We start from the raw sequence: 26,231 nt of genomic DNA on the forward strand, positions 1-26,231 counted from the left end.
TAGCCCTTCCACTCTTGGCCCCTCCCCTGCTGGAGCCCAGAGCCAGCCTCACTCACCCTGGGCCTGGAGCAGCTGTTGGTGCCACCATGCAGAGGTGCTGTATGGGAAAAATCAAAGCTGCAGACAAACTTACGGAAGTGGGAACCTCCCCCCACCACCCACAGGTATCAGTGTCCTACAGTCAAAACCAGAATGGAGGGCAGACCTTGTAATGAATGAAGGCATGGAGGTGGGACAGGGGATGAGACAATAAGACAGGCATTAAGTGGGGCAGGAAGCCTGTCCTCCTCTATCCCAGATACTAGAGTGTATCTTGCAATGACTGGGAGTGCCAGCTGACAGGGGTAACAGTATACTGTACAAGAAAGCTACTGAAGAGAGTCGTGAGGACTAAACCTGCTGAAGTATGTGGTATCCTAAAGGACAAAATGCAACAGACCAAAGCAACAAGAGACCACTGTTGTACAGAGACGGGGCACTAAACATGTCAAATAAGGGCAGTGATCTGCAAAGTGAAGGATTGGGAGATACCGCAAAAGGATCCAATGCTAGTGCAAGGCATTCTTCCATGTAGATGGGCTTAGACCAGGGGTTATATTTACGGACATGGGAAGCAATCCAGGAAGCATGGGATAGTAATAATGCCATCACATCACCAAATGGCTTAGATCCTTCACAACAGACTGTGGGACTGTGAAACAGCCTGCCTGGAGATAAGCAGGTGGGCATTCTGGGAAACCAGATAAAGGGTCACTAAAATACTCTGCTGAATGCAGCTGATTCTGAAGAGCAAGAAACAGAATAGCTACAAATCTGTAACCCTACAGGGCTGCCCCATTTAAACAGCACCAACAAAAGACAATACGTTTCCATAGTCCAAAAAAAAAAAAAAATCCTGAAAAAATCCATATTTATTAGCGTGCACAGTATCCAGACATCTAGACGAAATTCTCACATTGCAACATTAATGTAAATCTCTGTCATTAATCAGCACCGCCACTCCCCATGCTTCTACATGAATTTCCCTTTCATATAGCTAGAACCTTTGGGTAAATAAGAACAGAACAAATGGAAAAAAAAAAAGGAAGGTTTCCTACCAATTAAAAGGATGCCACTTTTTGGAGATCAGCAATTCTTTGTTCATTTGACTTAGCACAAGTGATATCAAAATAGGTTGTGCTTTAAAATAAAAAAAATACTAAAATATAAACACAAACATTTTAAAAATCAGAGTGTTAATAGCAACTGACTTATCACAGCTATTTCAACAGGTCTGTTAACGAAGCATGAAAAATTTGAGGTCCAAATAGCAACATTCACATTTTGCACTGCATAGTCAAACAGGCTGTCAAACTTACACGATTGCGTCACTAGGAGCCTCATGGAAGAATTCAAACGCAAATGTGCCACACTGACAAGATCTAATGAGGTCATAACGTAAGGTGAATACGAACATAAAGAAGGGTTGTAAGAATCCAAGAGCAGAGAGCCATTTCCACTGTCCAACAGCCCATGAGAATGGCCACACTGGGTCAGACTAGTGCATCTAGCCCAGCGTCCTCTCCTCTGACAGAGGCCAATGTCAGATGCTTCAGATGGAGTAAGCAAATTTATCAAGTGATCCATCCATTTGTCTAGTCCCAGCTTAGGGCACTCAGAGGTGTAGGGGCACCCCTGCCTCCTGACCATCTTAACTCGCAGCCATTGATGGATAATCTCCTGGAGGATAGGTCCAATTCTTTTTCAAACCTAAGTCAATTCTTGGTCATAACATTCCCTGGCAACGAGTCCCACAGGTTGATGGTGCAATGTGACACCCTTGTTTGTTTTAAACTTGCTCTCAATTTCCCTGCATGCTCCTGATCAGATGTTTTTGCAAAGAACTATCCATGATGAGTCCTAGATCTCTTCCTAGACTGGTAATAGTCTCAGAGGGGTGGCCATGTCAGTCTGTAGCGTCACAAAAGACCCACTTCATGGAAGCTCATTACCTAATAAAATTGTTAGTCTTCAGGGTGCTACAGGACTGCTTGCTTTTTAAGAATGGGAATAGCCAACTTACACCCAACAATTTTGTATGTCCAGTTAGAATGTCTTCTGTGCGTGTTACTTTACACTTATCATTTAATTTCAGATGACACTTTGTTGCCCAGTCACCAGCTTTGTAAGATCTCTTTGTAACGCTTCATAGTCAGCTTTGGACTCAATCTTGAATAACTGTTTTGTTTGCAAACTTTGCCACTTCTCTGTTTACATTTTTCCAGACCATTTATAAATATGTTGTACAATGCTACTCCCAGTATGGATCCTTGGGGGACCCCACTATTAACCTCTCTACTGTGAAAATTGATTTCTACTCTTTTTGCTATCTTATCGCATGACTCCAGCTGAATGCACATTTGTTATCCAGTCATCTACATTAACTAATCATGTTCCAAGATCCATGCGTATATTAATGTGGAAATGACTAGTGTTTATGCCACATTTTCCCTTCTTGGCCAAGCCTTCCCCTTCTAACACACCTCTGTGTGCAAGTCAGGCCATCATAAAGTGACTGGGAAGAAAAAGCCAAAGGGCCCAATTCCTCCATGGTATTAATTGCCTGAAGTGCAAAAGAGTTAAACCAAAGAGAAATCCAGGCTCCTTTGTTTCGCATGAAAGCTTTATACAAACTGGGGAAGACAGCAAGGGCACTGGAACCTCCATGGAAGCCATTCAACCTACCTCAGACAACCTCTGCAACAGGAGGGAGATGTGTGTATGATCCAGTTGCCTTTCAGACACAAAGTAAGCCTAAGATATCTAACTCCTGCTAGGGAATTTGGTCCATTGAGATTTGCTTAGTAGCAGTTACATTGTGAGATTCAAAGAGAAGCAGAAAACCAGGAACAACAATCGTGATACCTCGCCTCAAACCAGCAACTTTAGTCGAAGTCATTCAGAGCACTTTATATACCTTAAATTAATCCTCACAACCACTCTGTAAGGTATGCAAGTATTGTAGACATTATATAGGCAAAGAAACCTAAATTGAAGCTTGTCAGATTTCAAGAACTTTCCTCAACACCCACCTCAACATCCTAAAGGGGTCTCTCTCTCACACTCACACACAGAGTCCTGTAGCACTTTAAAGATGAACAAAATACACACTAAGTGTTTTGTAATTAAGAATCAGGACTCTGAATCACCCCAAGGGAGTTATGTACAATGTTGTCAGTAAGAGGCAGTTTTGTACTACTCATGTGAGAAGAGTCATGACTGTCTTTGAAAGAAGCTCACTTGGTTGAATATATTCTATGTTTATGCAATCTGCCCAGAACCTCTTAATTCGTAGCTGCTAATGGAGGGAGGGTGTAATCTTGAGATCTGCAAAAGCCTGGGAAAGGAACACTGGGCTGAGCTACAGCTGGTACCTCCAGTAGACAGAGTCCAAACCCCTGACAGACCATAGGCTTGATAGCAAGTGAGAGGGCAAGAATTCCATCTTTAGCAGGAAGCTCCCTGTGAGTACAGCTGTTCTCCCTCCAAGCCTTTCATAGTGCGGCAGATGGCTTGGAGTCTTCTCCCCCACTATTCCTTGCGCTGGTCATTAAATAAGGCTTGGATTCCAATTTAGTTCACAATACACATTAGCTTCTATTTAGTAATGCCGCCAATGAGGCGTTTACCACACCTTTTGTAGTTTAGCTGAAGGCATCATACAAGCAGTGTTTGGCATAGATACACATGCCCCATGATTCTTCACCATCCAGACCAGCTCCTGCTCTCAGCTAGCACTTGAATTCCTGCTTCTCCTCACTTGCTCATAATTGTTGCTGCAACTGATCTAAGGACACTTGGAGCTTTTGCAAAGCTTCTTTCTCCTTCCATCAAAAGAAATGAACTAACACCTAAATGTGGTGGCTCTCCAGAGCCAACCAGAAACAGGTGCTGAACTATGGTTGGGAAAGTCATCGATGTTAACTGTGTATCAATTAGACAGTGGCTTGAAAAAATAAGAGCCGACACTTCCCTTTTCAGGGCCAGTGAAGACTAAACCATTTCTGGTGCGTGGAAATTGCCACACATGATCGAGGGATGGAGATTTCCCTGCTTTTACAGATACTTCTTGTTTGGAAAACAGGCCTACCCTTTTGCTCTGCGTCTGCGGCTTGAGAATAGTTCCTGTCCCACTTCCTGATGTCACCCCCACTGTTAACTGCAGTGATAAGCAAACAGGCCTGAAGTCTTAGCTGAAAAGCAAAAATTGACCAAGTTTCACTTGAACCTCATTCATACTGAAATACAAGACACTTAAGGCTTTGTTAATCCCAAAGTACTTTTTGAAGAGAGGCGAGAAAAATCTGTCTGAAAACAACAGATCTTTCACAGCTCCCTCTGCCTAAGGGAAACAGAAAAGAAGGACCACAACGAGTCTCATAATAACATTTAGCACTTAGATTTCTTCAACTCTAAAGTGCACCTCGAATATTAATCTTCACATTGACCCTGCAAGGTGGTTAGCAAGTATACTTATGCCCCTATTTTACATAGAGGAAAACTGAGGCAGGGTAGCTAAGTGACTTGGCACAGCCACAGGAAGAGTATGTGACAGCTGAGATCAGAAGGCAGAAATTTCTGGCTCTCAGATACTCTCTCCAAGTCCCTCTTCCACAGTGCAAGTTTTAACAGAAACCTGAATCAAACAGAGAAGGGGGCCAGCAGTGTCACATGCATCTGACAAATAGGACTCCCAGAATGACTCCACACACACTCAGAAAAATAACATTAAATAATTGGGCCTCTTGGAAGTAAAGCCCAGATTACTGCACCTTGTGAAGAAGCCAATGCACAATACAAACCTAACTTAATAAATAAAGATATGCAGCTGCTATCGCCACTGTGTGCCAGAGTCCTCAGCTCATTAAGGTCCCAGATCCTAATGGGTGCACCAACATCACTCCTGTGACTCTACTGCCACACCAACATGTGCGTGTCTGATAGTACGGCCGTGGAGTTTATAACCATCCTGAGTCACTAGTGCCACTGTGCCCGGCTGCATTCCCTCAGCTGGCACATGGCAGACTATTTCGTGGTCATATGGATCATATTTGCCACCAATGGGGCTCATCTTCTGAAGGCCATGCTTGGCAAACACACTTTGCAACTTGGCCTCCGTGAGGGACAGGCCTTCACAGATCTTCGTGAGCGCTGGTTTCGGATCACTGGGCTCTGCGTCTCTTTCAGCGCTCTCGGTGGTCTTCTCCAAGATATCTGCTACCTCCACCAGGTCCTTGCAAAAACTCTGGATGCCTGCGGCCACACATACAAATAGGCAAGAGGTTAAGCAATGTCAGCTCAGTGTTAGATAGTGCAAGGTTATCATCAGCCCAAACCATATTCCCACACCATTCTGGAAGGGTCTGATCCCAAGAGATGACAGCCTGCAGGTCAAAGGTAACTGGGGGTCTTCAGCATCTCCTGTGACTTGAGCCTCAGGGCTGTATAAAGAGAGCTTAAGAGTTTGATATAGGCTCCCAGAGACCTTAGTGATGCGAGAATTAGCTACGAAATATATGTTCAATAAATTAGAGCTACGTATCAGAGTCTCATTACTGTTTCATGATGCTCCTCTGACCTAGGAGATTAAAAGGAGAATTTGGGTGAACCTTGGTAACACAGATAACAGTCTAGAATCCAAAGCTTAGGAAACCTGGCTGTGTGTGTATACATTTTGGACACCTGTATATTTCTGGTTGTAGGGAATCTGACATGAAGATTAACAAAATCCCTCCCTCTCTCTGGTGGCAGGGTCAAGCTCATTGACTAACACAGCAGAAAGGGAGCTGAGATAGATGGGAAAGGAAAGAGGAAGCCATCGGCAACAATTAAACACTGCATACTCCTCCACAAATAGGCTCAGACAGTTATGTAGATGACCAATCTGAAGGAGGAAGAGAAAGAAGAAACCATAGCAGACTAGATACTGGTCTACCTGATCTTGCATCTGTGCCTGTTCCACTGCCTTGACTTCCCAGCTGACCAATTTCTAAGCCAGACTCTTTATTATTTCCTCCAAATCTAAAACACGCACTATAAAAGGTCTCAAGAAATTTAACAGCACTGATAATGTAGATGGATCTTGTACGCAACAGCCATTTCAAAGCAGATCACGTAGACACAAAGCAAAGAAAATACAGGTGTTCTAGCATCATATAAGCTCTAGCAGCATTCAGATGAGTGTTAGCTAATGAGACAAAAGGAAACGCGCAGGATTGATATGAGCTCCTGAGCTTGTTCAGGTTTGAATCAAAGTCACATCAGCAGCACCCTAGAATTTCCATCTGATGACTGGCTGGCAGGCCATGTGAGAGGAAGTGGTGGATTCAGCCCCTTTCCAAGCTGACAGGTGCCCACATCCTATAAAACCACCACTAGTATTTTTGATGGCCATGTAAGCAGAGATGCCTGGGACTGGATTCTCCATGGGGACTGAACTGAAAGTACATTGATAGGGCAGAGTGTGGAATGCTTGCTCTGCTGTTTCTCATGTTGCATGTGCTCTGCGAATAATCAAAGATATCAGTCCCCAGCCCATTTCACCAATCCTAAATTTACTAAAAATATTTTATGATGAATACATTAATTGAGAAAGCGATAGCCTCTAGCCCAGCATGTACCATACTGGAGATGAAAGGAAGAGGAGGATATCAGTACGACAAAAGAGAGGACAGCTTGATGACTTGACACAGGCCATAGAATAAACTCTCAATGCCAGTTCTCAGCTGGTGTAAATCATAACTTTAATGAAGTCAACGATGCCATGCTGACTTACACCAGCTCAGCATAAGCATGTCAAAAATGCATGTCCGAAATCCAGAGTGGCATCGTTCATTAGCATAGATGAGGATCAGCAAACTTTCCGAGTTGGAGTGCCGAAATTTGACCTTTTGACCTCTGTGTATGGTCCAAGTGCCACTGATACTTTTTTAAAGTCACGAAGAGTGTGTCTACAGTAGCTCCCTGCTTTGGAGGGAGCATGGTAAGTAGGGTGTTGGGAGATTATTAATGAAGTGCTATGGTGCATATGCAGCACTTCATTAAGCTAACTCTCCCCTGTGGCAGCTTCCAAGTATTAAATTTCAAAGTTGCCTAGGCACTTTGAAGAACAGGCAGGTTAGCCACAGCTACACGCGAGCCGGCACTTTGAAGTTTAACACTTTGAAGTTGCTGCAGGGGAGAATTAGCTTAATGAAGTGCTGCATATGCACCACAGCACTTCACTAATAATCTCCCGACACCCTACTTACCACGCTCCTTTCAAAGCGGGGAGCTAGTGTAGACACAGCCTAATAGTTCTACTCACAACAGCTTCATTAATAAATAAATAAAGATGCAGAGCTTTACCACCTAGGTGGTGGTTGGTAGCATTAGCTGGTCTTTTGTTAATCCACAGGCAGCATGGCTTCAAGCAAGCTGATGGCTGCGTGGAGGAGGAGGGCTGGGGTTTAGCTCCCGCCTCGTGTGCAGATGAAAATTGGCTCATGGCGCACTCTTAGCATCCCTGCTGGGGGTTGCTGATCCCTGGTATAGATCATCCTTATAAAATGGACCTTGGCAAAAAGAAGCCATCCCTAGCACTATCACCAAGCTAAGCCTCCAGAATTTGGTTGAACATTCAGACACAAAAGCTAGCTAGCCCAGCCCGTCACTTCAGGCCAAATACTACAACAGGCTTTAGAAAGAACAAGAGGAGAGGGATGGGGAAGGGAAGCTGCTTGTTTACACTATCTGCAGTGTGCCAGGCCAAGCCACAGGCAGCAAACAGCTCCTGCACAGTGGCAGCAACACTTCACTTACCAAACAGCTTGGCATCTTCCACAAACTTCTGTGTTCTCCTCCGGACATTTTCAGAATCCGCCAAGGCTTTCTGGTATCGTTCCTGCACACACAGCAACAAGCAGACATCAGCCAAGGCAACCCATCACACGGGCACACCTAACGCTGTAGAAGCCTGCATCACTCTACAAAGAGTTTATTTCAACAGCTGCCCCCATGCAAACTGTGATGCTGTATGGAATTTGGGGGACACTTTAGGACATTATGATTATCAAGATTGTAGAATGGCAGAGAAATTACACCAGACATCAGATAAGATATCTGCAAAATGGTTACAATCTTCCAACCCTGCTAATCTCACATATGTGTTTGTATCAACTTTGTATTTTGGGTTACGGATACATATGTACGTCTGCATTACAAACTTGTGCTATGCTCCTGAGGGTATGTCTTCACTATAGGGCAGATCACCCTGCCGCAATCGATGATCCGGAGTTCAATTTAGCATGCCAAGTAGGGACGCATTAAATTGAACTTACCAGGCACCAACACTGGGACTGGTACTCCTGCCCCTCGTTAGGAGTAACAGAAGTCAAATGGGAACAAATGCTCCCCTTGACCTCCCGGAGCGGAGATGGTATGGAAGTCCGAATTAAGGTATGCCGACACCAGCTGCTTCCATGACCTTCCACTGTAGTGTAGTCACTCCAACAGACCATTTGGTAATGCACTGCCTAGCCTGCTTCATGGCCCATCAAAACCATCCCCTATTCAACTGACACACTGAGAAAAGGCAAGGGCTATGCCTTGACTCAGCATGGGATGAAGGGACATGCCTATGGACACAACTCTGAGCCTTTTGGGTTATGTGCTTGACAGCCTGTGTTTGGGACAAAGGAAGTAGAAGCCAGTGGCAGAAGGAATATGAAAGTCAGCTGCATCCTCTCATTTTTGTCTTAATTTCTGCTTCTTATTTCTGGAGTAAGCTTCCTACAGACGAAGGTATGAAAAAAGGACCAAGTGACCAACCCAAGACAGTAAGCTCAGCAGTAGTTCTAGGAACCTGACGGACGTTGTCACTGGTTTGCCTTTTAACATATTTTTTGGCTCTTTTTTTTTTTTTTTTTTATAACAAACATGTGGTTATAGACACTAAAGGATTGGGAGGCAGTGTGGTATGTTGGGTAAGATCCAAACCCTGGCAATGTGGCTGACCCTAAGGGGTCAGAAGAACATTTTACGTAGGAGAGCAGTTTTTAAAAATAACTTCTCACTGTACTGGACATAGGTGCTGAATGGGAACCGGAGACCTGGAGTGCAGTAAAAGGGACTGCGTGATTTCTTGTTTGGCTTCTTGACAACCAATGTGGGAGATCAGAAGCACCTTTTGCAACTGGCTGGGGAGTCTAACTTCCACGTTACCCCCCCGACTGGGCAACTGCTCCCCCTTTGCAGTTTGCTCTGCCCTAGGCATTCCCAGTCACACAAGTTACCAGGTGGGAAGAACATGTTCACCCACAGGCCTTGCTCGTTGCCCGAGTCAGAAAAACGAGGAGCTGATTAACAGCACTCCAGTCACTGACCAGGAGGATTCTGGACAAGGCTGAGCAGACCACACCGCATCTTCTGATCAGTCTGCTGCTTTTGGCTCATTCAAGTTGCAACTCTTGACTAATTCGTTCCTGTAGCAACTGAGTGGGAGGTCTTAGCAATGAATCAGCATCAACTGATACTTTGCTGGTGCAGGGGGGTAAGCTGCTATCAGGATGATAATCACCAGCAAGACCCTGCAGCTCGCCATCTTCTTTAGCCTTTCCTACTCAAGGGCGTAGCTACAATAAGTCTAACCAGTGCAGCTGGACCTGTGTTACCAGAGGTGACAGCCCAAGTGAAGATTAGCTTTTCGGCACCATGTCAATTAACCTTGCTTGGAACAACTGTAATGAAAAAAGTGCTCAGAACAGTTGCTGAAGAGAGCTGCAATAGAGAGCTGCCAACCTTGCGCACACTAAAGTAGCTGAACTGATGTTAGCCAGCGTGGCACATGTGTAAAGATTCTCTAGCACAGACAGCCACAGAAAGCTAACTAACACTCTCCCCAATGGGCAGCAGTGGCACTGTGATAACACAGATCTGGTGACCCAGGACACACATGCACCAGTGTGTCCGTGTCTGTGTTTGGGTGAAGAGTAACATTTCCTCAGAACCTGCCAGGGCAGAGATGGAGCCTTTTGCAACAGACAAGTTCTATTTTCACTTGACACAGTGGTGCGTTTGTTGCCACTCTCTTGTTCTTGTTTGCACGCAGTTTTTGCTGGGAAGATGTAGAGACAATAGAGTTGCTCAATAAAACACATTTGTTTATAGCACCTGTCACAGGGTCAGGATACTCCAGGTGATTTCAAGAGAAGGCTCTCAACTCTGTTGTTTGCCTGCCTCATTAGTCTGTCAGACCAGAGTTGGTTGCCTTTCAGGCACAGCATGTCCATGAAGGAGCACAAAGCCATCTAGGGGAGAAAGTCCATGTAGTTAATACACGGGTGGTGTGCTCCTACTCTGTTTGCTCAGGCTGTTGTAGCTGAATGGATGAGCCCATTATAAATGTAAACAATACAGAACCATAAATGAGAAAAGAGCATCAGCTACTAATGGGGTCTACAAATTAACCCTTGCTGAGAACTCAACTGTAAGGAAGAACTCCATAAAATGGCACAATCTATTATACAGTAAACCCCCAGTTAGCCAATATAACTGGGACCCACAGATGGTCAGACAGCTGAAAATATTAGATAATTAGGAGCGGGGGTTGGGGGGAAGGATGCACAGAGGCTGGCATGGCATAGCATGGCATGCCATGGGGCTAGCAGCCCTAGGTGTGGAGCCCCTGCCAGCCGGGGCTGCTAGGAGCCACTTCCTGGTGGCCAGAGAGTTGAGGGGAGATTTTCCAACCCCTAGTTATGCAACACTGCTGGGGGGGCGGGGGCGGTGTCAGATAATTGGGGTTTTACTGTAATAAAAGTTGATGGCAGAACATGTAAAAGGGAGACAAAGAGTCTGAATTAATCCAAACAAAAAGGCCTACTGATGTAACTCAAGCACTGTGTTAAATCACGCCTGATAAACAAGAAAAGTGCAGGACTGAGAAGCAATGAACCATAGGCGGGATGCTAGAAATTAAGTCCATACCAAGAGGATGGGCTATTCCTCCCATCATTCCCTTTTGGGATCCTTAAAAGGAAAGACTTTTGGAGAAGGAAACAATAACAAGCAGCAGCATCTGTTTGCCAGTAACTGATGAGTCTTACTATCTTGGCTGCCACGCCTGCAATCTTCTGGTATCCCAAAACCTATTGCAACACTGTCAGGCCTTTGTCATCCTGATCCTGAGACATGCCCTGACCAGCCACCTCCACCTACTTTTGCAAAATCCCAACCATGACCAGGGATGTGACAGTCAGATACCCTCATATACCCCATATCTCCTTTTCTCCTCCTGTTAGTTTGTCTCTCTCCTTCCCTTATCCTTTTTCCTTCTGATAAGAGTCTGGCTTAGCTGTCCAAGACTATCTGCAACATGGCTGTAAATCAGAAGCAGATAAAAATGATCCTCTGAACAGCCCCTATGCTGGTACAAGTTTGCCAGATCTCAGAGTGGCTAATAAGATTGTACATGATGCCTCTGATTCTACAATAGTGAGAGTGCAAGTCAATTCTTGAGATGGGAGTTGCATTTTCTGTCTTTGCTGTTCCCACCTCTCTCTTGTCTCTCTCTCATTTTGTCTTCTGGAAAATGAGACAAGATAGTGACAAAGAGCAGCAGCTCCAGTCCATTTCAGTTAAACCCTCTTTTCCCTAAGGAGCAGTTATTAGGATCTTTAATACCATCTGAAAAACTATCAGACAGTGTATTTTCCCCTCTAAACACTATATGGCAAAAAGAAAAGGGAATAAAGCAAGTTGTTAAAATGAAAACTTCACATAATACCTGTTTTCCCTTCTTTTCTGTAAAAAAAGATCATCCACTGGGTGGTTGCCATGATACCAAGCAGGTGGAGAGCTGCAACACACCGGATGATGACAAGGACATATCATCATCTTTGACTCTTTAGGCCCTTTAATTCCACTGAAATTAATACAGCGTGGGAGGTTTACAGAACAGATGCAACTCATTGCTTTGAGGTGGAAGTAGGAAGGCATTCCAGTTAAGATGACACAGCACAACATACGAAACAGATGTCTCTGTCAACTGCGGAGAGTCACAAGGAAAGGACAGGGAGGAGACCAAGTCCAGAAATGCCGAAGGCGTGGGTTAGCCCAGCAGTGACTACAACTTCAGAGATGGGGATGAGTGACTCCGTTCTAAAAACTCAAGAGCGAGCCTCTGATAAGATGAAGGAACTGAAAGTGAAATGGGAGAATAGAGGAAATGGAACATTTCTCTGCTACCTAAAGCAAGAGTAAGTTGTCCACCACACAGTGTACCTAGAATTCAGAGAGCAGGATTTCAGAAAAGAGGCCGGTCTGGAAAACCCTAGAAAGCAATCCACTCAGTTAAAAACAGCAGACATCAAGAGCTAATGATTTGGAGGAGGACAAAGCATTTTGCTAATTGGGCACTGGCTTCTCCTGTTATGCAGTGGGTAGCAGGTTTCCACTCTGTATCCATAGATGGGTACCTTTGTGTGGTGGTGTGGGCACAGTATGGAGTTGATGAAAAGCTTTGTGATTAAAGGCATCTATAATGTACTCAGACAGGTGGCTTAACAGTGAAATGGATGATCCCTCCCACTTTGAAGGGGCTGAATCCTGAGAACATGCAGATACTTTGGATATATCCACACAACACTAGAGATCGATGCTGCTGTAACAGATCCATTGGCTATTGATTTATCACACAATACATCAAACTCCCAGCACCTTCTGGTCAATGCCAGTACGCCACCAAAATGAAAAGAGTCGCTCACGTTGACTGGAGAGCAGCCCCCATTGATCTTACCATGTAGAAGACACCAGGGGGGAAGTATGTTGACTTCAGCTATGCAAATAGCATAGCTAAAGTAGACTGACAGTGTGGGATAGTGTAGACCAGGCCCGAGTCCAAGTTGCTGCTAATGGTAGACTCACAGTTAAGTCACGGACTTGTTCTTCCAGTTTGCTGGCTTTCAGCTGCAGGGTTCGCTCGGAAAGGGGATGCCTTGGCTCATCACAGGGATCCTCTGGACCACACTCATCTCCTGTACTTCTCTGCTGGGCCGCAGTACTGAAGACACACAGGCAATCTCTGAAATACAAAAGTCAAGGGAAAGAAGGAAGAGGAACATAACCCAGAGCTCAGAAGGATGTTGCTTTGCATCACGATACATGTTCAAAGCACATTCTCTTTGAAGACACATAGGTAGGATCTTGTATAAAATAAGCAGCTATGGAAGGCAGACACTACACTTCAGTTCTTAGATAATACAGTGCCTGACATCTTTCGGACACTAAGTTATTTGAGATATGTACACAGAGTTCAAATGCAGAGTGCTGCATAGGCTCTGTAGGAAAAAAAAGCAGATATAGCTCAGGTGGACAACAAACAACTTGGCATATTAATTGAATTGTGTATACTTCAGAATTCTTTCCCTGACTATGTAACATATGGCTGAGGGGAAGATGATACACCCTACTTAATGCATCCAGCCAAGGGATGGGAGAACAGACGTGCACATTCCCGCTGAACAAATCATACGCTAAATGTGGGGATCTTGTCTGTGGGCACGAAATTTTGCGTGCATGTGAAATCCCAACAGAGGCAGGACTAACAGGAACATGGAGATGTTGTACAGGACAAATTTCTTTGAAAGCCTCAGTTCCTTTCGTTTTTAACAGTACATCACAGGTCAATCACATATCACAGAGTACGGCATCCCTCTTCACAGCTATGCTGAATTCACATGCTATGGGCAAGTCAGCTTTTTTTTTTTCTTAAATACATACAAATAACCACTGGTGTCTTCTCTAACAGCCCCCCCGCAGCACCAGTGTGTGAGCTGAGTTTGTGCCTGGGATGGTAAATTCTAAAAGCAGTTTTGCAAGGCAAATCTATCACTGGCCTTTTCAAAGCTATCTTTATGGTGGCTTCAGCGCACTAACATTTCTTAACTGTCCATGTTAGATCTGCAAACTTATAGCAGCTTCTGATAACATCCAGGTACAGCAAGGCCTAACACTGTAGGCATGTGGGTCTTCTAACAGACAACTACACACCAGGACAAATCCAGGCCACCTGATCCTTCCAACTGTAGGTTTCAGCTGCTGGATTCGGCAACCAGAGTGGAAGCGTATATGCACCGTGTCATGTCCCAGAAGAGTTCTGCTGCCTCTGACAGAAGGGCCAATGCACTGACTTGCTGTCTTCTTATCCATGCACATGGCTGCTGTTTAGTCCTATCAGTGCTCTCTGGGGCCACTTTACTGCTCAATGAGCCTGATTTTTTTTTTGTTTTTGCCACAAGGCAGAACAGAGCTTGTTCTCCAAAGCAGTAAATGCCGGATGGTTGCAATTCCATTGTGCAAAGATCTGTTAAGATTCACCTCCACTGGGTAACTGAACACGCAGCCAAGTAGCACGTTAAAGACTAACAAAAATAATTTAGTAGGTGATGAGCTGTTGTGGGACAGATCCACTTCTTCACACCTGGGAATTCCGATGAAAGTAAACTGGCACGATGAAAATATAACAGAGAAAAATGAAATGAAAACTGACAAATCAGCTACATAGGACAGAAGGGGGGAAAAGAGGGGGAAGAAAATTAATTGTGGCAAGTGTCTGTTAAGTGCAGTGCCTTGCCTGAGATCACCGCTGCTTCACTTAGTAGACACCTGCAGTAAGTCATTTTCTCCCTCCTTTTCCCTACCCTTTGCCTCCCCTTCTGCCCTAGGTAGCTGATTTGTCAGTTTTCATTTAAGTTTTTTCTGTTATATTTTCGTCACGCCAGTTTACTTTCATCAGAATTCCCAGACGTGATGAAGTGGGTCTGTCCCATGAAAGCCCATCACCTAATAAATTATTATTTTATTAGTCTTTAAAGTGCTACATGATTGTGGTTTAGTTTCGCGAAGGTACAGACTAACAGCTCTCTCTGCATGACTCAACATACCATGTGTGCATTCTGTATATTAACAGTTTCAGAGCCTTCTACCAAATCCTTCACAGGCCACGAAAGGAGCTGAAACGTATCTCAGCAGAAAGCTGCCCCTTAGCCCTTTTACATTTGTCCTTGTCCAAGCTGATTTTATTCAGAGGGGCAAAAGCCAGAACCTTGAAGGCGCAAACAGAGCAAGAACAGAGCTTTGAGCCCCTGCGTCCCAGTTGCTTCACTCATTGAAAAGTATGTGGACCTAAAAAGCCAACAGACGAAGCTACGGTGATTCACGCTGCAAGAGCCAGGTGATGGATTCTAGCCCAAGCTCGCGGCTACATTGGCTGCTAAAGTTACAAAAACACCAGTCAGTAAACTGGACTATGCTGCATACAAACTACGTATTCCTCAAGTTCACAGGAATTAAGTAAAATTAAAAAAAAAAAAATCAACCAATCAGATCCGAGATGTTTCAGTCAATACTAGAAAAGCAGGCAAAGCAGTCAAAACTTTTAGCGATTACATGTAGTCTGACTTTGGCCAGCACTAAACATAATGTTGCCCTACAAGATAAGTCACTATTTAACATCCCCAGTCTCTAGATGGGACACTGAGGCAGAGAAGCAACGTCTTTCAAGTCACCAAGAGAGTTCATGTCAGAACCAGGCCTGATCAACGCCACAGGTTGAACCGCTCTAATCCAGCGCACTCATTTGGCAACTTTCATAATCCAGCATGATTTTAGTTGGCTGGCCAACCACTTATGGGTGTGGCCACGTTCTCCATGGTCCCATAAAGTTTCCTTACAGCCACTAGTCCTGGCTCTTTGTGTTCTATGCTGTTACTTAGCTGTAATTTACCCCAAATTTCTCCTAAGAGCCCAGTAAGCAGTGGAAGTATTGGTAATGCTGCTAGACAATACTAACCTCCCCCGGCTGTGCCTGCTAGAGCTGTGGTGATTGTGGAGAGATAGTCCTCTCTCCCTGGGGCATCACATGCACAACGGTGCATAACAAAATTCGTTCCACGCAGAAGAGGGAAAAATTAGGGGGAAAACACTGTTCAGGGTATTTTTTAAATGAAAAATATTAACCTTGCGCCAGAAACAATGTACTATTAATGCTACCCTCATGCCTTGCATTCCTTGCAGCTGAAATCTTGTCTGTCAACACATCCTCCACACCGGGACAGAGACTTTACCAGATTAGAAGGTGGAAAGAATTTGGGAGGGTTATGTTTAATGAGTTAATGTGCACTGCTAAGAGTAACAAGAAAGAGCTCAGGGCAGGAGAATTACCCTCTCCATGAACATGGACAAGGACAGAAGAATAATCAGGGAACAAGTGCATAAGATGCAAAAAGAGATGCTGTTGATTATGAAGGAGCAACCAGACATGTTATTTGACAGTACAGCTCAGAAAGTGACTTGGGCAGTGTTAGAGTCATATAGAGTAGACAGCAGACTGATACGGCTGTTGAAGGTTATCAGTGACAATGAGAAGGCAGTGGTGAGAACACGTGGAGAGATGGGAAGTTGGTTTAGAGCGAGTAGAGGTACAAGACAAGGAGATCCGATATTGCTAAGCATCTTCATCATGCATCTAAAGAGGCAGAAGGGATATCTGTGCACAGGATAAGAATGAATAACTTGAGGTTCGTGGATGACATAGTCATCATTGAGGAAGATGAGGAGAAGCTAGTGAAAATGGTTCAGGTGCTGAACGAGGAAGGGAAGTGGTACGAACCGATTATGAACATTGATAAAACAAAAAACGGTATTCGGAGATAAGGAAATAGGAAGAAAGATCAGTGTAGGTGGGACTGAACTACAGAACATGGAGAAGTTCACGTATCTGGGGAGCAACAAAGTATGCTCTAGACTAAAATGGAACAGCAACTAGAATAGCAAAAGCAAGAGTAAGTTTGAAAGTGATGGATAAGATCTGAAAAAGCAAAGCGATTAGCTTAGGAATGAAACTGAGCATCTTGAAATGTGTGTATTCAACATGTTGTACAGACGTGCGACATGGGTGATAACAAAAGATTTGAAGAGAAGAATATTAGTGTTCGTGGGCAGTTGTTATAGAAAGATCCTGAGAATAGGATGGATGCAGAAGGTCACCAACAAGAAATTAGATCGAAAAATACAGCTGAAAGAGAACCTACTGCAGAAGGTTATACAACGCAAGTTACAGCTGTTCGGGCACATTTGCAGAATGAACGATGAACGAAAAACCAAAGACCTTGGTATTTGGCATAATGGACGGTTCTAATAGAGAGGCAGACCTCACAGAGAATGGGTAGATCATATAGTAGACTGATGCAGAGCTAGTCTACAGAACCTAAGCTGCTCCGCACTGGGCAGGGAAAGATGGAAGGAAATAGTGACAGAGGCATCAGACACCAGTGGGCGCTGAGCCCATGGTGGTTGATTATGATGATTATGAATCAGATATGCTGAGCCATCTAGTTGAGGTTCAAGAAAGGCACCTTATGCTAGAGTCCCTCTGAAGCCTATGCTGAACCTGCTGCCATCACCACACACTTCTATATCCTCTCCACCTAAACTTATGAAGAGATTGTGGTGGATCTCAGTCCCTCACAGTCAACATAAGGGAAAGTACAATGACCAGAAGCAGTGTTCCCTGTAAGTTGAGCACTTGGGCGGCCACCTAGAAGAGATTCAGGTGTCACCCAGATGACTAGCAGAGTGCGCACAATGGGCAGCGTGTGTTTCTATTGGTGGTGCACATAAAGTGTTGTCTGTCCAGGGATGGAAAAAAATAGCAGGAATGCTAACTAGAAGGAGCTCATTCCCAACCCTTTGATTGTTATTGCAGTGCATCTGTAAGCAAGGTTTCCTTGTTTCACTCCTCCGTGTTATCCCCCTTTGTCCCAAGTTATCTTACTTCTATTTGCTGTCTCTGCATGCATAAACAAACTGAACAGATTGAGGAGAAAAAGCTGTTCATTCATTCCACACAGGGTGGTTGGTGAGAGCCGAGGTTACAGGGTTGGGATGAGCAGAATCCAATGAAGTGGACAGCTTGGTAAGGAACATTACAGAACACCACATTACTCCGGCTTAATGCTGAAACTGCTTTGCAATGTCTTATGGAGATCCAAAGCCCCTCAAAATGCTCTCATCACCCAGGTATCTAGATGCTAAACTTTGGCCTCAACCCTCCACCCCGACAGAAAACGTTCTCCCTTCGTATCACAGATATTATGGAGGATGCAGCAGGCAGCAATAACAATGGATACATTGGTTTCACTGAGGTCTAAGTTGGTAAGCAGCTTTCCACCACCATTCTGCACTTGTTCAGCCTATACTTGAACTGCTCATTATCACTGTCCAGGCTGCTGGTATACAGCTTCATGACAGGATTAAGGGTGTTTCTCCCAGGGTCACAAATGGCATTTCAACATCAATAGTTATTCTGCAGTCTGGAAAGACCTGTATTCCTAAAGATGTGCGTGTCAAGCCATCCCAAGTTGATGTCAGGGAAACAGCTCACCAGCACTTGAGTACTACTACTACCCCTTTCAGTTTATGTACTCTTTTGTATTGAATGTGTAAAAACTATAGGAAAGGGTAAGCATGTTGGCAATGCTCAAAACAATAGTATATAGCTAAACCCTGGCTTACCAAACTACAAAAAAAGCATGAAAATGTTGTTGGCCATTGATTTCAGGGAGGGAGGCAGATAAGTGCACTATGGGAGGCTAACTGCATTATAAGTACAACAAGAAGTCCTGTGGCACCTTATAGACTAACAGATATTTTGGAGCATAAGCTTTCGTGGGCAAAGACCCGCTTCATCAGAGGCACAAGTGTGGGGCTGGTTTCAGAGGGGTATTTAAAGAGTAGGGTCCCAGTAAAAGGGAGGGCCAGAGCTGACAAGTCTATAAGGTGCCACAGGACTTCTTGTTGTTCTCAAAGCTACAGACTAACACAGCTACCTCTCCAATACTTGCATTATACGTAGCTACTCCACCGTGCACATGGCTGAGTGGAATTTTCGGGTTGGACTTGCAAAGCCTTACGGGCGGTTAGGGGAACATATAGCTCTGCACACATCAACACATGCCTTGCTAGCAATAATGCATTCTGCCAACACAATAAGCACAATGTGGACACTCGAGATCAACTTACTTAAATCGGAGGCTCAATGCTGACTTACATGAAGTCGACTTAACTTTGTTGTGTAGACACAGCCTGACACTCAACAATTCACTGTCTCCAAGTCCCATGCTCGCCCCAAGCCTGCCCAGCATTCTCTCAAGCGCCACACCAGACTTGGGATTCCATTCTTATTTTGGGAAACTGTCCTTCCAAGAAATCTCCATTCAAAAAGCACATTGGCATCTACTGAACAAAAAGCTTTGAAATTCTTGAGTGTGCCTGTTGAGCTCTCCCCCAGCAAAGGTTTTCAATTTTTGTGTTAAAAAGGCTTGTTGACATGGTAACCAAAAGCTTTTCGCCAAGCCATGACCCTCAAGCCTAACTATTCGTTAGCACAGGGGTGGGCCATAATTTTTGATGGGGGAGGGGTAAGTGAGCAAGTGATCACCCGCTTTTCTCTGGAGGGGGTGCGGGATGGAGGTTGGATGCAGAAAGGAGCTTGGGGTAGGAGGCTGGGGTGCCAGAAAGGGTGTTTGAGTGAAGCAGGGGTCTAGGAGGGAGTTGTCACCTGCAGCAGGAAAATGGTTTATGGGAGAGGGTGGCATGCCAAAGGACGGTGCTGGGTAAGAATGCTTCCCTAGGCAGCTCCAAGCTGGCAGGCTTCCTGCCTGCTGCAACCCCAAGCTGCTCAAAGCCACTATCTGCTCCATGCTTTGCATGCTGTCCCCAGCATAATCTAAGCTCACATTGGCTAGTTCACATTGTGCCAGTGACATGGGGCAATCCCCAATGGGAATTAGCCACTGAGAACTGAAAAACTGTGCTGGGGACAGGGGGATGCCCCCAATTACTCAGTCTGCATTGGCTAATTTCTGTCGGAGGCTGCCCCCAACACAATATCCCATTGGCCTGTTCCCACTGGCTGCCTCCACTTCCAGCACAATCTCTCAGCTCCCCTTGGCTGGAGGTGGAGGCAGCACATGAAGTGGCCACCCCATTGCATGCGGTGCTGAGTTACATGGAGCAGCCAGCTGCTTTGAGCAGTTTAGGGCCACTCCCCGCCTGAGAATCCTGGCAGGCTGAGCCAGGGCCAGTTTCAAAGGCCTGGGGCTACTGGAGCCTGCCTGGAGTTAGCAGCTACTAGAGTTACTATGCTCCACTCAGCAGGCCACCTCCTCCTCTTTTGTATTTGAACAGAGGCTGTCCAATGTCCTACAGGACCGACAGAAATCCAGAAACTTCCTAATCCCATTCAAACCACATCTACATATAAATATTTGCTAATTAGGTCCTTAGTGCACCATCTGAATGGCAAACATCCTCTTTTAGCATGCAGCAAACCAGGGTGTGACTCTACAGCACATTAGTTTGCTGTATGAACCCCGGTATCCTGATGCAGCTTTCCTTGCAGTAGGCCAGGAGTGAGCAAACTTTTTTTGTGTGCGCCCCACTTTCCATCCCTGAAATTAGCAGCCCCTGCTAACCGTTCTAATTGTAATCCAAGCCAAATGGAAACCTTGGTTATGTTCATATGGAACCCCACCCAGCCCCCTTATGGCATGAGTAAGCAAACAAATATGTAGAATGTAAAAACTTTGTGAATCGGTGTATAAATGTGAATACACTTACCTAAAAACAGTAACATAGTTCAACATTTTTAATGAGCTGGACAAGCCTGAGAAATTTCATGCCCCACAGAGGGGGCCCACCCCCCGCCCTTTGCAAACCCCTGCACTAGGCAATCCTTACAACCCAGGAGCGGGGAATTTATGGAACAGGCTTGCTTCGATCCAGCCTGCAAGGCTTCTTCTCCCCCTCCGCTCTCCAGTGGCATGAGCTGGTGCCGGTGCTCCAGACATGCAGAACGATGGTGGGAGCCAGGAGCCTTGCAAGCCCAATCAAGGAAAGCCAGACCGCATTTGGCCTACGGGCTCTGCCTGGCACAGGGAAGGAAGTGGCTCTGCATGCTGCAGTGAAATGCTCCAGGTGAGTACCATCCCTGGTAGCTTCCATTGGTCGATCCCCAGCCCCCTCATGCCCCCTTGCTCATGCACAGACCCCATTTTTTTTCCCTCAAAGATATGTTCTAGGAAACAGAAATATTTTGGGAGAAGTTCTGTGAGCTGTGCGACACAGCAGACCAGGCTAGGTGACCATCAGTGCTCCTCTCATTTCTCCCACCCGAGTGGAATGAATTTTGCTATGTGAACCAATTTGGAGGTGATGTGCCTGAACAGACTGGAGCCAAGCAGTTCTGAGTGTGGACAGGTGCTCAGGCTTGGGGCAGAGGGTTGGGATTCAGGAGTGTGAGGGCACAGGCTCTGGGGTGGGGCTGGGGATGAGAGGTTTAGGGTGCAGGTGCTGGGGGGTGGGGAGTACTGGCCCTGAACTGGGAGTGTAGGCTTCAGGGTTAGACTGAGGATGAGGCGTTTAGAGTGCAGGAGATTCATAGCTGGGCAGCAGCACTAAGACAGGCTGCCTGGTGCCTGCTTGTCCCAGGGCACCGACCTGCACCCCAGAAGCAGTTAGCAGGTATTCTGGGGGCGGCTGATGAGATACTGAAGCACGCTGCAAGCACTGTTCTCACACCTGGTGGTCAGAGACAGTTCACGGAGTGGACCTGTTACGCTGGCCACTTCTGTGCCAGCTACGGCAAAAAGGACAGCTGAGGTGGGGCTAGGGACAGCAAGAGGGGGCTTTGAATGGGTAGCTGCATGGCTATGCAGCTTAGCAAGAACTTTGATGACCACATTGGTCCCTCCTGGCCTCTGAAACTGTGAATGAAATTTTGCCTCTCAGTGGAGACTATCCCATTGAGACAGAGATTAAAAAAAAATGCAATTGTCTAGACCGTCATGCCACAAAAATGCAGTTCATTATCACAAGACAGAGAGGAAGAGATTAAAATAACTAAGGTGGTGGGTTTTTAGAACTGAAAGTTGCAGATGGCAAGCAGTTAATGACAAGCTGATCTTGAGAAAGAAGATAACAATTAGGGCTGTCAATTAATGCCCGTTAATGCCCGCCATTAATGAAGGGCAGACTGAAGGCATTAAAAATTAAAGCACTTTAATCACAGACCTTAACATGTGTTAACTGACAGCCCTACTTTACAATTTGCATGTCAGCAGGGCTCCATGTCCCAGCCAGCTCCCCACCATGGGGCTGCCCCACGGCCAGCGGACTCTGGCAGCACCGCAATTAATCACACGCTTAATCACGATTAATTTTTATAATCCCTAGACAGCCCTAATGGCAACATTAGCAGATCAGCAAATGCAAAAACTGTGGGGGAAAATGTTAGCTAGGGTTTCAAAACAGATCACCCAAGTTTGAAAAATGAAGTGTATACATCTCTCGTGTTGCATTCACATTAACTTCAGCAACTGAAGTTAATAAACGTGACAGATGAATCATTCAGTCAAAACAGCCTTGAAATAAATCCAATTGGCAGCCCAAACACCTACAGTTCTAAAATCCACAGATCAAGGCAAATTTTGCTTTAAAATCCTAGATGGATATCTGACTATTCATTCACTTCCAAGAAACGGAAGTTTAATGAGCTGTTTGCATGTGACTCGTGGGTGTGGAGGGGGTGTGTACGCACGCAATAGAGGAATAAATGAGCTAGTGCTTCAGCCAGAGAAACCTGCCTACGTGAAGCAGAGAACTGCCTCCATGGACTCCCTTTCCCAGCCAGTGAAACCAGATCCAAGCCCTAAAACACACCCTTGCGCTCTCGAAAGTCCCAATTTCCACATGTTGTTTGGATTAGCCTGCTTCTTGCTGCAGGCATGGAACAAGAGATCTCTCAGAGCCATGCTTAAAAGAGGTGTACTCAGAACCACTGTATGGAATAGAATATAGTGAAAAAGCTGCACAGTTTGCTACTTCCTAAGAGCTATGAGGCACATGCCAAACACAAAAGTGTTTCAACTGCAGCTAGTGTAATACAATCCCAGCTTCCAGATACAGTTTTAACCTCATTTTTACTAGGGGTAGAGGAGGGTGGACGAAATATTAGCTTTTATTAGAGCTCGTCTTCAGAGAAGTTAATCCATGCAGCTTAAAAGCTTGTCTCTTCCACTCAAAGGAGTAGATCCAAAAAACAAAAACAAAAAAAATCTATCACCTCATCCACCTTGTGTCTCTAATACCCTGTGACTAACATAGCCACATCATCACTGCAACAATGAATAGATAGTAATTACACATGAGGAACTTAGAACAGTAACAGAGAGGAAGCCGTGCTAGTCTATACACTATCAAAACAAAAAGCAGTCAAGTAGCACTTTAAAGACGAGCAAAATGGTTTATTAGGTGAGCTATGGTCTGAAGAAGTGGGTCTGTCACACGAAAGCTCACCTAATAAACCATTTTGCTCGTCTTTAAAGTGCTACTTGACTGATTTTTGTTTTGATGAGGAAGTTAGAAAATTATGACATGACAGTGACAGTGTTGAGGAAATCCCCAAAGGAATGAGCAGATTATTGAGCTGGGGATGAAAGACAAACTCAAACCAATGGCAAAGAAGGGCAGATCAATGTGGGTAGAAGGGGATTTAGGGTTCGAAACCAGACTCTATCCGTATATTTTAAGCCGATTACCCTTAAACCTCAGATGTTAAACGATGAGAAGGGTGGGTCTGTGAGGAGATGCGTAGCACCATTGCTCCTTGCACCATACAGGATGTCCTAGAACACTCTGGCCCACTTCCTGAACACCCAGCTTGTCTCATATTTTTTTCTCTGCTCCCAGTTCAGGTTTCTCTCTGTGTCCCCTTTGGATGTGAGGTAGGCATACCCCAGGTTCACATCTCAAAGACCCAGGAAAGACAATCCAACATGAATGTCACTGTGCAATGTGATCATCTACCTAAGAGTCACTTTATTAGCCGGATGGAGAACACAGCTGTGCGATACATTTTACATCTGTGGAGTGGTTTCACAATCCTGATGGTGCTTGACTGTCAGTCATGAATATCCCACTGAAACCATTGACAGATCAGGGGGCCACACCGATTTCAAGCTGACAGAACATTTTCAAGGATAATTATACCCAATACACAAAAAAGTGCATGAAGGGGAGGATATCCAGACATATTTTACTACAAATGCCAAATCCAGCAGTTCCCAAACCACAAATGGGAACTTTCCATTTTATTCTGTTGACATTTTCTTCTAATTCCCCTTTAGACAGTGACAAATCTAGAATAAACCTGTGAGTCCTTTGTCTTTCCTCTTCTCTGCTACCTGCATTTGCATCAAGGAACTAGTTGTCCTTCAACACAAAGCCTGAAATGGGGCTTATGTAGAACATACACTTCAGATTAAGCATCCGTCTTCCTTGACCACCCAAAACATCAGTCAACTGCCCCAATCAAAGACACAGTACAACTGCATTCAAACTTTGCTAAACTAAGCCCAAGAAACACTTCAAGAATATGAAATATTATGCAACATACCTAATGAGCAAAGCAGCAACACTACACTAATTAACAAATTTAAATATATTCTCAAAGTTCTAATGGAGGCACAGAACTGTATTCATGCTACTTGTCTGCTTTTCTAACACTGAGATATTGCATATACAGTTGGTGGGAGGCAAAGACAGAAATTGGCCTACTGCATTTACCATTCAACCACTTCCTTTCAGAAGCAACCTCAACTATCCCCAGAAAGAACCAGTTTTTGAAAATACATCTTGCTTCCACTTTCTGTACTGCGTTATTTGTGATTATTGTTTGCAGTGCTGTTGTAGCCATGTTGATGGTTGGATATTGGGGATGTGAGGTTGGTCTCTTTTATTGGACCAGCTGAGAGGTACTACGCACCTGCATGAAGGGCTCTGCGTAAGCTTGAAAGCATCCTTTTCCACCAGCAGAAGTTGGTTCAATAAAACGTATTCCTGCTCCACTTTGTCTCTCTTATTTCTAATTAGTCAAGTCCATTAAGATAGTGCTACCTAAACATGGCGTGCTTCACCAATGTTTTCCAAAGGTTCATTGCACCAGTGAGAGCTCCTGTGTAAGGCAGTCTCCTGGGGCCAGACCCACTTTTAAAACATTTTTGTTAACACTTGTGCAAGCACGTGTACTTGGAAGGTTTTATAACAGATTCAGACACAGGGAGTCTTGTCTCCACTAGCCCTCCCCACTGCAACAGTGCAGCATACCAACACACATAATGGGCCCCAGCTTGAGGGCCTGATCCTGCTCCCCCCAGGAAAGACCACGGGAGTGGCAGGTGTGGGGGTCTGAAAGCCAGGCCCCAAGCAGGCACCCAACGTGGAGCAGCTGGGACCAGTGGCCACATTTTAACATGTTGAGCAGGCTGCGGTCCAGTGCCTTTCCCCTCCCCGAGCCACCTCCACAGCAGTGCGGCTTGCAACAGGCAGACCCACCGTCCCGTCCAACTGGGCAGGGCCCCAGAGACCCCGGCAGAGACACCCCGCACCCACGCTAAGCACAGTACCGCAGCTACACCCAAGCCGTACTCCCCCTGCTCGGCCTGGGCAAGGGACCAGGGACCCCGGCCGCACGCATCTTCGTGCACAGCGTACTAGGACTGCACCCAAGCCACAATCCTCCGGCACCCGCTTCAGCCCGGGCTGCACCCCACCGCGCCCCCCAGCCAGGCCAGGTAACCGGGCCAGGTAGACGGGCCGCAGCCCCAGCCCGGGGCCTGCCTTACCGGCCGGGCCGCCGGGCGCCGAGCGACAGCAGCGCGCCGAAGCGTTGCTGCGCCTCCCGCAGGGACCTGCCAGCCATGCTCCCGCCGTCCTCGGACTGAGCCACTAGCACGAGCGCACACCCCCGGCGGCCTCCGCGCCGCGGCATCAGGGACTACAAATCCCGTCAGACCTTGCGTCTTCGGGCCAGGGCCCTGTTACACCCCGCCGGCGGCACGCGGGGAGGGGGGAGGAGACTACAACTCCCATCAGCCACCGCAAAAGAGGCGGTGCCTCTACTCCCGGGAGTGTCTCCCTGGGCTGCAGCGTGGTCCAGGCAGGAGGAATATCTCCGTCTCCCGGGTCCTACTGCCGCCCTCACCAATGCCAGTCGCCTACGCTCCAGGGCGGGGGCGGGAACCTTTTTCTCTTGGGGCCGTTGACCCACAGAACAATCCGTTGTGGGTCACACACCGATGTGGGGTGGGGCGGGG

General features: G+C 45.8%; 1 protein-coding gene across 1 annotated transcript; it reads right to left on the reverse strand.

The window, feature by feature from the left end:
• Positions 1-885: 885 nt before the first annotated feature.
• Positions 886-25,880, reverse strand: GRPEL2 (GrpE like 2, mitochondrial). The gene is made up of 4 exons (XM_075009921.1): positions 25,761-25,880; positions 12,943-13,099; positions 7,840-7,921; positions 886-5,292 (listed from the first exon to the last, which is right to left on the reverse strand). The coding sequence occupies exons 1-4, from the start codon at positions 25,835-25,837 to the stop codon at positions 4,937-4,939; spliced, it is 672 nt and encodes a 223-aa protein (XP_074866022.1). The 5' UTR covers positions 25,838-25,880; the 3' UTR covers positions 886-4,936.
• Between the last annotated feature and the right edge of the window lie 351 nt (positions 25,881-26,231).

Source organism: Carettochelys insculpta, chromosome 15 (assembly GCF_033958435.1).
Source record: "Carettochelys insculpta isolate YL-2023 chromosome 15, ASM3395843v1, whole genome shotgun sequence".
NCBI classification, from domain to species: Eukaryota; Metazoa; Chordata; order Testudines; family Carettochelyidae; genus Carettochelys; species Carettochelys insculpta.

Bases quoted from the DNA above. Each gene is read 5' to 3' on its own strand.
- GRPEL2 (XM_075009921.1), bottom strand. From the start codon at position 25,837: ATGGCTGGCAGGTCCCTGCGGGAGGCGCAGCAACGCTTCGGCGCGCTG. The intron at 13,100-25,760 runs GTAAGGCAGGCC...TTTGTATTTCAG, and splicing joins GGCGCCCGGCGGCCCGGCCG to AGATTGCCTGTGTGTCTTCA. The intron at 7,922-12,942 runs GTGAGTCTACCA...CTGTGTGTGCAG, and splicing joins AACAAGTCCGTGACTTAACT to GAACGATACCAGAAAGCCTT.